Raw genomic sequence first — 12,116 nt, forward strand, 5'->3', positions numbered from 1 at the left:
TGTGCTAAATCTGGACATTGATTATAATGACAGATGACAGTTAGCTAAAACTAGTCCACCAAGTCGAGGACCTTTTGAACGTTAGTACTATCAACGTTTGCAATAAATGTGGCTAATTAGGCATTGCTCTAAAACTTCCTCCCTGCCACTCCCCTTTCGCCATCAAACACAGCAAAGCCAAACGTTGCCGGCATTCGGTTCGGTGTAATTAAATCGTAGCACAAAACTTTTGTCCCCGAAAAGTCGTCTCCGTTAGTGCGGGAGTTTGCTCCAGTTGGTCCGCTTGTTTCCGTTTAATAGTTTGCAGCACAGTAAAACATTATGCGGCGACATAATGTCTGGCTGGCCCGCAAGAAGACAAGTCGTGTCTTCCTTGTCAACGGTATGTACCCATTCCCGGTACCATAAACAGAGCAACCAAATGCAAATGAGCAATCTTGTCCGTTTTGAAGGGGGCGGGTGATAGAGCCTGGACATGATGGGATGGCTGTCCCGCGGTGGCATGTGGCAAAAGTGTCATCATTTGCTGTAACCGTTTGTCTGTCTGTATGTTTAGAGAGGATGGTTGGATGGCAAGTTTTGAGAACAGTGCTGGTTGTTATGACCATGGCCCATTACATATTATAGTCGATTTGATGCTTGGCTTGTTCGTGCAGCATTTTTGGGGCCATCGCCCCGGAATGTTTATGTGTGTGCGTTTTGCCATAAATATGTATAGTAAGGCGCGGTTGGAATGTGAAATATTTGCAATCGAATTGTACCTCAAAATTCCTACGCCAACGCACCATGCCTGCTGATGAAACAAAAAGCGCGAAACGTCGTGTGTAGCCAATCAAGGAAAGCGTGCGTGTAGTAAACTGTCTCCGGAAGTCGCTAAATCTTGCGAATGCTCCAATCTTCATATTGAAGGCGGGATGAAGGTGGACAAAAAATGGAGGCCCAAACAAAGGGGGTCCTCACACTGCCGTTCAATATCGGCACCATCCATGAGAGAAAATTATTCTAACCTCCGGCATCCTCCAGCAGGGCCAACAGCGGCCGGTAAAGTTATTCAACGCAGTGACGATACTCAGTGCTAGAAGTGGCAAACGCTCGGTAAACATTTGGCACCGTTTTAGTATGCAGGGCGGGAAATGGGTATCATTTTGAAATTTTCGTAGCTAGTGTTTTTGTGTAGCGTCGGAAAACCCGTGTTAGGTTCCCTTTACGTGTTGTTTTTGTTGCTCTTCCACCCACAGTCCGAACACCATTTTCGGTATCTGGTATCCGGGCGGTGAAGAATGTGTACCTGTGAAAAGGTACCACTTTTTTGTGGGGTGATGCTTTCGTTTAGTTCTTTGCAAACATTTTTCGTGCCTCACGTACGTTTTTGCTACACATCGAGCTGTAAAAATGTAACAAAAAGGCTTGATTATGGGCTCTGTGGCGGGTGGCTGGGCTGCAGGATGGATGGATGGACACAGAAAGAAGGAAAAAACCGAAAGTTGGGGAACGTTTCGTTCGGAATTTTACCAAGGTCAAAGCGGGACGGTTGAGAAGCACGCCCTTACGCAAACAAGCGAGAAATTGAAATCTTTATTTTACAGTAAAATAAGCATTCGGACGTTAAACAGCTTGAAGTTTCATCGATAAGAGGATTTTCGTAGCTGTTGTGCAAAGCGTTTCAGTTTAATTCAAGGGAAACAGAAAAATAAAGAAGGAAAAAAACATTATGGAAGGATCATAATTGGGAACGGAATTACCGAGAAAGCACGACAGAGAGATGAGTCAGGAATGTGTTTTTTCTTCTGAAAAAAGGCTACTAAACAACGTGTTGTGGCCATCAGGTTTCTTTTTAACGGTGACATTTTAATGCATTTTTATGAAGGGTGATGACCCAACCTGTCATCCACATGTAAGCAAAGTCTGCAGTCTGCAACTTATTATTTCATTATGACCAGCCTTCGTATGTCCTTATTAACTCTTTACGACAACGTATCGTTAGTATATTTCAGCTCATGTAACAGTTTCGAATAACAGGAAAAAATCAGTTTTATTTGCCTGATAATTATTGATTTGAAATTTAAAGACTTAATTCGAACTTTAATGGCAACATGGATGTTTGAAAATCAGTCATTGATTAGGAAGTGTTTTTTATTTGTTTAAAAATTTATACAGTCTAACTGTACAATTATTGTACGATTGGTTCAAGCAACGCAAATTTAATGTCCGAGATGGCAGCAGAGTCAGTAGTTTACTCAGAAGGACAAGCATTTGGATACTGTTCGGACGGTTCCTCCATTTCATCCAACTATAGGTTAAATCAAGTCAAGGAGGCCAAAAAAAGCAGACTGGGCCTTCTTGGGGGTTTGCGTCCAATAACAGATTTACTTTTACGTTGATCATCATCATCATCATCACCATAATGTTGGCCTGCTCTTTTAAAGAGCACGTCCTCGTGACATGGCCCGGTCAAAAATAGATCTCGGAAGCTCAGTCCCTGGCTGCAGCTTCCCATCCATGCAGGCACCCAATCTCCGACAGGTCACCCTTCACCTGATCCAGCCAACGATCTCCCTGTGCTCCCCAACGCCTCGTGCCAAACTGGGGGTCGCTGACGAATACCTTCTTGGCGGGACATGAGTCTGGCATCCTCATAACATGCCCCAGCCATCGCATCCTGCCGGTCTTTACTACCGTCAGGATGTCCGGTTCTTCGTATAGCTCAGCAAGCTCGTGGTTCATCCTTCTCCTCCACACTCCATGCTCGAACACACCGCCAAAGATGGTCCGCTCTTAATGCGACGCGCAAACACGCCAAGAGTGTTTGCATCCTCCGCTCGGATGGTCCAAGACTCGTAGCTATATAGGACCACGGGACGAATCAGTGTGCGATATATCTCACATTTCGTGCGGTCTCGAAGTCTTCTGGATCTCAGCAGACGGTGCAGGCCGTAGTACGCACGATTCCCCTGCACAATGCGTCTCCGGAATTCGCTGCTGACATCGTTATCCGAAGTTACGACAGTCCCAAGATAGCAGAACTCCTCTACCATCTCGAGGTTGTTGATGATAACAATGTCAACGATTGTTTTAAAAAACCTTACTCAAATCTTTCCTTTGATACTTACAGTCGTCTAGATGAACGTGAAACTTTTATTTTAATTAACAGTTAATTTAGTAATTGCATTGCATTGCTTTAAAAACTAACAAGCATTAATTACATTGTACTTAAAATGCTTGTTAGTTTTTAAAGAAAACCCCTTTGGGAACGTTCTACATTCCTGAAATAAATATTTTTTGACTAATTTTCCATAGTGCGTTGTAATATATTGCTTGAAAATCAAACTGGCTCAATACTTCTGATACCAAGAATATAATGTTATCAACAACCAGATCTTGCTTGTCGAGTGCAATACTTGTACACGCGTTTCTTAGATCTTTTCCCATGGAATCTGATTTGCAGGTTACCGAGAACTGCTTAGCTTGGCAAACATTTTCCATTCGACAGGATGGAAGATCAAGCAGCACCACGATAATATCGTCGCCTGCTCGTGCTTCACAAGCGTGCTATATCGTTCCTCCCAGATGAAAGCAGCACAAGAGCTGAAATCTAGATGCAAGTGTTCCCCGTACATTAGCATATTGCAAGCTACCAACAGCGGTCTCACCATCACGAGTGGTACTTTGTTGGGAAAAATTGCTTGGTAAGTGATTGTGTAGTTTAACGCATTTTCGTCGACGAACTATTCGGAAGGTCGAAGCATAGTACGATGGGTAGGACGATCCACGCAGGACGCTTCATCGAAACTCTCAACTACCGAGATTGTTCAAGAGCTACTCGAAAAACAATCGACAGATCGTAATCAACTCACCCTCCCCCAGTACATTCTGTGGCGTCTTTCGTTTCGCTTTTGCATCAACCCAAATTCACTCTGGTACCGTGTTTAAAGATATTTCCCGAGCGTTTCCAATACCGCACAGTTCATTATTATTCGCATAGGTTGAACATCAATCAAGGTACGGCCATGCGGGGAGTAACCGGTCGGCAATTCACTTCGCTTGGGGCAAAGTCCTTCCTTTTGAAAATGCCTTCGGTTGCGCTGGTTGATTATGCAAAACCAATCAACCAGCCATCCTGTAGCAACCTCTGCACTGTTCCGTCCCGTGCAGCCAATCATGCCAGCTCCGGTGAACCAGATTTTACCGTCCGAGCCGGTAAGGATAAACGCTTTGATAGCGCGTGTGAGACTGCCGACTGGTGGGCTGTAATTACTTCATTCGGAGTCGCTCATCCGAAAAGTGGTCGTTTCGAATCGGATCCCAACATTCGCTCAGTCAGTCAGTGCCAGCGGTACCGATTGCGATATGGGCGCGCATCGGAAACAGATTTGTCTCACGTTCGACACACACACCTGTGCCGCTCGGATCGACTTCCTTCCTGGAATGCTCCCCACCCGCATGCGAAGGTGAAGCATGAGGTAAGATATCATCCTCAGCAAGCTTATGTCTATCATTTCCACACCATTATATCATCCTGATCGAGCATCGAGTTTCGGTGTAAGTCAATCTCGGTGGAAGCTTTTCGCGGCTTACAGCTAACGAGCGAGTCCAGGTGATGCGGAGGGATTGTGGATTGAGGACATCGTGTGGTTTAGTGGGGCAACAACAACCACAGATGAGGTTACGAGAACTTGCGGATAACGTGAAAGTAACTTTAGGTAGAAAATTAGCTAATAGTCCGTATGCAGTCGCGTCAGCAATGGCCCACAAGCGGAAGGGGGGAGTGTTCCGGTTTTTCTGATGCGGTAAGGCATTCGATTAAAGGATCGGTTTCATTTGAAAGCACATCGCGGTTAACCACCTCGTTGAGCGCCAGTTGTTATTGGTGTGTTTGGCGAATGTTTGCCACGGGCAAAACTTATTATCTGCACAGCAGCGGGATGCTCGTGACAGGTTATCGATATCGTAATCAATGTCTGGCGTGTGCTGTAATCGACCTTTTCGAGGGAAGGGAGAGAGAGAGAGAGAGAGAGTTGCGTGTGGGAATCGTATCTGGAACAAAGACCGGAACAACGTGTGCATGTTTGTGTGTGTGTGTGTGTGTGTGTGAGACAGAAAGAGAGAGAGAGAGAGAGAGAGAGAGAGAGAGAGAGAGTAAATGGTGGAGAGAAACGGAAACAAACCACCAATTGCAATTGATCGCTACATCAGAACGGGAAGGGTGTGGTTGAATAAAAAATTATTTAGATTTGCGTCTGGTCGGTCTGGACAAGCTTTGGAGAGCTTGCTTACACGGACAATCGGAGGAGAAATAAAAAATGGGCAGGAAAGATGCCATTTTTGCTACACTTCAAGCCACTCAAGCATAAAATGATCCCTGCATGGATGATCCCGTGATGGCGTTTCGTGGACACATCTCCTTGAGACGGATCTCCTTCTGCGCCTGTATCTACGCTTTTGCTTCCGTTCTTTGCGGCAGAAAAACGCAACGCAATTTGCAACCGGCAGCATGCTTGCCCATTCCACAAGCTACTTTTTCTTTTACCGTTTACCGATCGTTGATGCAGCGCGCCTGGTTTGAAGAACGGTTGCTGCATTAGAGAATCCATGCAAATCGTGGCATCCACAAAAAGGGTAGCGCCATTCAGGCTGCTAACCGAGCTGGAAGTAGGTCAGGAAAGTAGGATCTAGCAATTGGTTGGTGTATGTGTGTGTCTGGGAGGGGGGGGGGGGGTATGTGGTGGCGTTCGAAGGACATGCTTGAGGAAAGGCCTGTTCCGTCCCATTCTGCTAGTAGCTCACCGGATAAAGTTTTCCGGCATTGTGCAGCGTGTACATTAACAGTGCCTACGGGAAACGAGAGTCACGACTCACTTGGGGTCAAAAAGGGTTTTGATGTCGCGCTCGTTTGGCGGTAATATAAACGATCCGAATTCTCGGAAGTCAATCCGGTCGAATCGTGGTAAGATTGAGGTTTAGCGAGCGAAACAATTGCCAGTAATGAAGTTTGGCCTTGAAGGCTAGGCGTCTTGATACAGGACTGTTGAATAGATAATTAAGAAATCGTATGCCCTCAAGAAGCTGTATGCAACACACATAGGCGAAGTAATTCTATTGTTATCGCTCCCGAACAATCTTTGACAAGTTTAGGAGAGAAAGAAAAGTTGAAAGCCTGTAGAAGTTTGCTGATAAATGATTGTTATCAAAGAATGAGGCGGCCCAGCATGCAATAATTGTCAAAAGGCGGACGTCGCCTATCATCGCAGTGATCGTTTAAAATACCAACCGAACCTTGGGTGGCCAGCTGTGTATGGCCAGTTCCATTATCGGTGAAACGATGTGAAACGTTCTTCTACTTTTTTTTGTTGTATTTAACGTCGTGTGATGAGCCCAGGTTCGACGGAATTACGCAAAAGAATGTATCGAAAAGTCACAGCATGAGGTTCTGGAGGAGGGGCCCAACAAACGGTCAGTGACAGTAAGTAGCAAAAAAACAAAATTTTCCAAAGCGCTGGGCGCAGAGTTTTTTTTTCGGTATTCGGGGAAAAGCTAATAACACCGGGACCGGGGACTTTGCTGATTCATAACAATTATTTTTCCTCTTGCAGTTCGGTGGAGCACAAACCGTCCGGACGTGGACATTTTAAACATGATTTGGCTTCTACGGCTTGTCGGGGGGGAGCACTGCTGCCGGGCATGAATTCTTACGCCGGTCGGTAGGTAACAAATGGTCTCTCGTGGAAACTCAATAATGTGTTGCACTGTGGTCGCCGTTGTAGCTTTTGTGCTCTAGCGTGGCGTGGCCTGGTATCCCGTGGCCGACCCAAGCATATTATAATGGAGGTGGACGTGCAAGAAAAAAAAAGAGCAATACTGAACCGAGGAAGAAAAAGCAAAGTAACAAAAAAAATACTTTCATTATCTTGCTCATCGGTGGATACCGGTTGTAAAAATCGACGCCATCGTAAAGATGAAAGTTTTGTTATCTGCTCAGTAGCTGCTGGGTCACATTTGCGCGGGCTCGACGAAAGGTTAGGACATGATGACGTAAAAAAAGCACCATCATTTACCAACTGCCTGTGAGCCACCGCGTGTCGGTTGGAGGTTTTTTGATATTATCGGTAGTCAAAAGTGTAATTTCGCACCTTTGCTACCAGGACTTGAACCAGCAAAAGGACTTGTTATGTTGATTTTTCCTGGTTCGTTTCTCTTCCTTAAGATTGTCTTGTTTGTTTGTATATCCGTAGTGTTTGTTCTCTACGATCATGTTAAAGAAGCACTGTTAAACCTCGATACCCTTAAAAACAGCTTATTAAAGATTTTTCAGCACAAAACCTCGCATTGGCATAGCCTCTAAATGGCGAAGAAAAATTAATGAGGATAGAAATAAACAGCAACCGACTTTCCGCGTCGGAGGGCATGCTGCTATTTAAAGTGTGCGAGTTAAATAAGTAAACGCGAAGGAATTGATTCTCCTCAGCACACGCTTTCGAGGAAGGAAAAAATAAAATAAATAAACAATACAGCCAAACAAAACGCCAAATAGTTTGCTTCGCGATTGGTTCGAAGTGGTGAGTCAGAAAAAAAAGTTTTGGCCCTTCAATGGTCCCGACGGTGCAGTGGTGTAAACGAAAATACTTTGCTCGAGGAACTCCCAGTGGATGGTTTTGTTCGGTTGTTTCTCAGCAGGTGGAAGTTATTGGAAAATGAAGTTTTTAATTCCATGCAGTCCTAAAAAGACGAATAGCAACAAACAGTTTCCGTTCAGTAGTGTTGTGCGAAAAGTTTGCACGGCAAAAACATCGTTCCTCTACTATGATTTGTCCTTTTTAAGCGAAAGGAAACTGGGTGGAAAAATGGTCGAAGCAAAACGATAACAACGAAACTGGTACTTACAGGGTTCTCCAACGGATAAGTTAAAATTATCCATTCTTTTGGCAGATAGTACCTCACAACAATAAGCTGATATGCTACAAGTTATTTAAGTATGGGAAGGTTGGAAGTATGATGTCAGGAAGCGGAGTAAATAGAACTTAAAGAGCGCTCTCATTTTGAGATCGTAGTTCTGAACTAGCAGTCATGTTTCTTAGTTGCAGAAAATGCAATCAACTTCACCAGAAACCTATTGCTTTCATTGATCGAATATATTTTAAAAATAGTTGTTGTGGAAACTGTAGTTTTTTTTTTCAGGAAACACTGCATTATTCATGAGTTAATTCAAATCAGTTTTGTAGAAAAAGTTCTACTTTGGGAAATTTTATGACTGCGAATGAGAAATCTTTTGTGTGCACGAGGCCTTAAAGCATGATAAGAAGCCAAAAACAAAAAATTGCGAAACAATTTAGTTTACAGTAACATTATTATGTAAATATCATATGCGTCCTATTCTTAAAAGATCAACCAAAAGTATAGAAAATGAAAGAACTGGCTTCTTAGTGGAGCTTTCCTCATTACGGAGCTCATAGCATCGCAAAAGATTTCACAGTGACTTCGTTCCAATGCACGACAATTTTCATCTGCTCGGTCTGTCAATCTTGCTAGTTGGTATCTACTTCTTCTTTGGCATTGCCAACTTCAAGAGGTCTTGGCTTGCGATTGTTGGGATTCCCTGACCTAACTTTTCCCGTATACTTAGAAATTTCAACATTCGAATCCATGCAAATAAGACTAGTCTGTTACAGTGGGCAGGTCATGCCATGAGAAAGCTACCGGACAACCTAGTCATTTTAGACCGTCCTCTTAGACAGTGGTGGTGTGGTAGAAAGGATGTATCATAAGAAAAAGCTCTACTGTGGACGAAAAATGGTTAATAAAGCGATTTCAAAAAAAAAAGTTCCTTGATTTGAGCAGAAATTTGTTATTTTATTAAAATGTGTTACGATTCTTAACTCTTTACACGTGCCACTTCTGACATATCAAATATTTCGAAAACACTTACTACGTATTGCAAAAGCCCTGTATTGAAAAGTTGGCACCCGAGCATTGATGCGCTTCGTTCTATTAACGGTTGGCGACAGTTTGTAATATCAACGGAGAAGCTGTTGAGCTGTTTTTCTGCTCATGCTGTCTATGTTGCCCATATCCAACGCGAAAAGGTGTTCATATTCAATCGTGCACAAATGGCGTTAGGTGTCAAGGAATGAAGAACAGAACCGGAAAAATGCTGCGCGTTGTCGCACAGAAACGAAATGGACGACAAAACATCTCAAATGGATGACAAAATAATAATGGATTCTTTTCCTTTCGTTTTTCCTGTTTGTTTTTTCTCTTTCTTCACGTTGTTTGCATGCGGAAATGAAAAAAAAGCACAGCACACAATAGCAAAGAAAACTGAAATGGATGTTCACACGAAGGACAAATCCCGGTTGAATGTGGGTGGGGCACTCACACCGAGTGCAACAAGTTTTTCTAACGAAAATTTATGTATTTTCCTCACTAGAATTGATTTTTTTTGCTTCGTAAAATCCGATTTTAAACTTTTACGGTGCCATTATTCGGTGCTTTAGGTAACACATTGATGGGATGTTTTTTTTTCTCGGTTGTTGCCTTGTGATACCCCCGAACAAACAAACGATAGCAATACTGGAAGACCCCTTTTGTCCTTCCCTGGTGCTGTTATTTTTTTTTCTTTATAATTCAGCCCTTTCCTTCAAGATGCCGAGTTGCCGAGCAGGTGATTAGAGAATCGTGCGCATGTGAACAAACGATTACGTTCACGTGGAACGAAAAGAAGAATCGAACCGAGAGCGAAACGATCCACTAACAAGAAGGAAATGGTTGTTCCTCTGGCCCTTACACACGTTGGTCGGTGGGGCTCACGGTAAGTTATGGTAACATTTGATCGTTAAAATGAATTTTAATGAACGTTCAAAACTTGAGCTGAAGGAATCGCACGGAAACCAGATGGTCTTGGCCGTGCTTCCGAAACAGCACATCGGGCAAGGATTAAAACCATCGAATCACGGTACTCAGGCTAACCCCGTGACGGCTCAAGCGCGGCAGGTGTCGTCGATCCGGAACGGTACGAGAGCCAGGATTCCGAACGGTGAAGGATTTATGCTCATTACCGGCCGTTACGGGCGGTTAGACAACGCCGTGAAGGCGTTTTATGATATGTTTTCCAGGAGGGGAAGGAAGAGGCCCCCTTTCCTATCTATCTAGCACGAAGAAGAACTTTTAAAGCGCTATCCTGCCATGGGTTTGTCTAACGTTCCCTGGTACAGTTAATTTGGTTTCCCTGTTTAGAGTAAAGAGCTCGCTGCGAACCGGTGAAAAGCACTCCGATTAAATGCCATTAATTCTAATCAATGCCATTGATCACACGCATAATTTGCCACGCATTCGGGCGGTCTGGCGGGGTCTCCTCCGGTTCTCAGGTGGTCTCAAACCCGTAAAGAGCAGCACATCAAATGTGAACGATAATCGGTGTACCCGTGACCGAGAGTCAGTCGACAGCAGGTGGATCACGATGGACCTGTGTACAAGCACAGCAGAGAGGCCGTGCACCGAACGGTAATAATCATCATTATTCGCATCATTTCACCGTTGATCTATGAAGAACGGGTGTGAGTTAAAAGCGGGTCCGCGTCACCGCGTGTCGTGACGCTCCCGAGGAAAAGCGTGGCTTTCTTGAAGGCAATTCGCGAACGTAATGAACTCATAATCACATCTATAAATCACAGCATCATAAAATCGGGCCCGTGAAGGTTAAGGCCTGGGGGACGGGGAGTATGCAGATTTTCTACTGTAGGTCTCCACCGTACACAGGCCTGTGGCCAGTGGAAAGGTGTGTTTTGAGTACGTTTTGCTTTTGTTTTACGCTTCCTGAGCACGCTTCCGAAGCACTCAATTTGTGGGGTGCCCGGGTCGGAACGGTCCGGGTGATGGATGAGCTAGGCCGATGACAAGCAGATGGACTGCTAGAGACGGGATTAATTGTACCTTGGGGGTGATTGAAGTGCTCTTTATTTGTGCTATGAAATTGAACCCGGGTGGAGGATGTGTTAAATTTGGAGCGCAAGATCGTTTATCAGCGTACTGCTTACCGTTCTGTAGCTGCGGTGATGCCCTGGAGGACCCGTTGGCAGGTTTTGCGCATAAGGAAAACATGATGTTTCAGCTTTTTCTCGCCTAGCAAGACGGCACGGTTTGCAATGTTTATTGGTTTTCTCGCTACGATAAGTGCGTAAGCTCGGCAAGTGGTTGATGCAATGAACCGGATCACCGTCACGATCACGAAGCACGATCGCTCGAGTTCGAAGGCGTGGATGTTTGGTTGTTTGGCATAGCTCTTGGGACACTGCAGCTAAGTAGTAGAATGTAGAGTACACTAGCAGCAAGAAGAAGAGAGGAGGAAGCTCTCATCTAAGGTAGAGTTGAAGAGTATTTATTAACTGTAACTTAAAACCATTTTCTTTGATGTTGCACACACACACACACACACACGGTCACCAACACTGACGATGCACAATCAATGAACACCGAAGGCTGCCTTTGTCATCGATTCAGCAAACGAAGGGAGCAAATTGCACTAATTACCACTACTTGCTTGGTCGAAGCGCAACAAATTGTCAACAAATTCTGTTAAGAGCAGAAGAACCTCCCTGTACACTGGGACTCCGCATGAAGAAGCATAACATGTCCGGCAGCGTCACAAACAAAACTTGTGCCTTCAGCTATCAAACACATTCAGCCTGTTTCGGAACGTTGTGTGCCTTTATTTTTGTGTTTAATCACTTTCCACTGCTATAAAACGCACTGTACAGACACGGGCAGGTGTTACTGCGTGATTGCCGTTACTGGAGGTTACGGTCAGTATGTCGGCTCCAGTGATCCATCGGCTGTTTCGTTGCTGCCGGCCGAAACTAGACTGACGATGAATGGATTCCCCCAGTCGGTTGTAGTTCCATGGGTTGGGAGGATATGAAGATACCAAGTACAGGGCACGAATGAATACCAAATATCTAGAGCAGAGAGGACGCAACGGAGAAGAGACTCGATGAGATGCTCTCAAGCAGAAGAAACAATATGTATGTTAGGGAGTGTCCGGCAATTCTTATGAATGAAGATTTGTTCGACAGGCTGAGCAGAGCCGATAGGAAGAGAGCAGATAAGAGTGTTATTCAAGACACTTG

The 12,116-nt window shown here is 44.5% G+C and overlaps 3 protein-coding genes across 3 annotated transcripts in view; 1 reads left to right on the forward strand and 2 right to left on the reverse strand.

Annotated features, from left to right (window-relative positions):
• The window catches only part of LOC126558619 (uncharacterized), a 55,015-nt gene extending 43,924 nt beyond the window's left edge, over positions 1–11,091 (reverse strand). The window contains exon 1 of the mRNA XM_050214663.1: positions 11,028–11,091. Within this exon, the coding sequence (XP_050070620.1) occupies positions 11,028–11,091 (64 nt within the window). The remainder of the gene's footprint in view (positions 1–11,027) is intronic.
• Positions 1–12,116, forward strand: part of LOC126559687 (DNA topoisomerase I, mitochondrial) — a 524,180-nt gene that overhangs the window by 121,450 nt on the left and 390,614 nt on the right. The gene's annotated exons all lie outside the window — the stretch shown is intronic.
• The window catches only part of LOC126556917 (uncharacterized), a 163,569-nt gene that overhangs the window by 18,356 nt on the left and 133,097 nt on the right, over positions 1–12,116 (reverse strand). The gene's annotated exons all lie outside the window — the stretch shown is intronic.

This window comes from Anopheles maculipalpis, chromosome 2RL (assembly GCF_943734695.1).
Source record: "Anopheles maculipalpis chromosome 2RL, idAnoMacuDA_375_x, whole genome shotgun sequence".
NCBI lineage: Eukaryota > Metazoa > Arthropoda > Insecta > Diptera > Culicidae > Anopheles > Anopheles maculipalpis.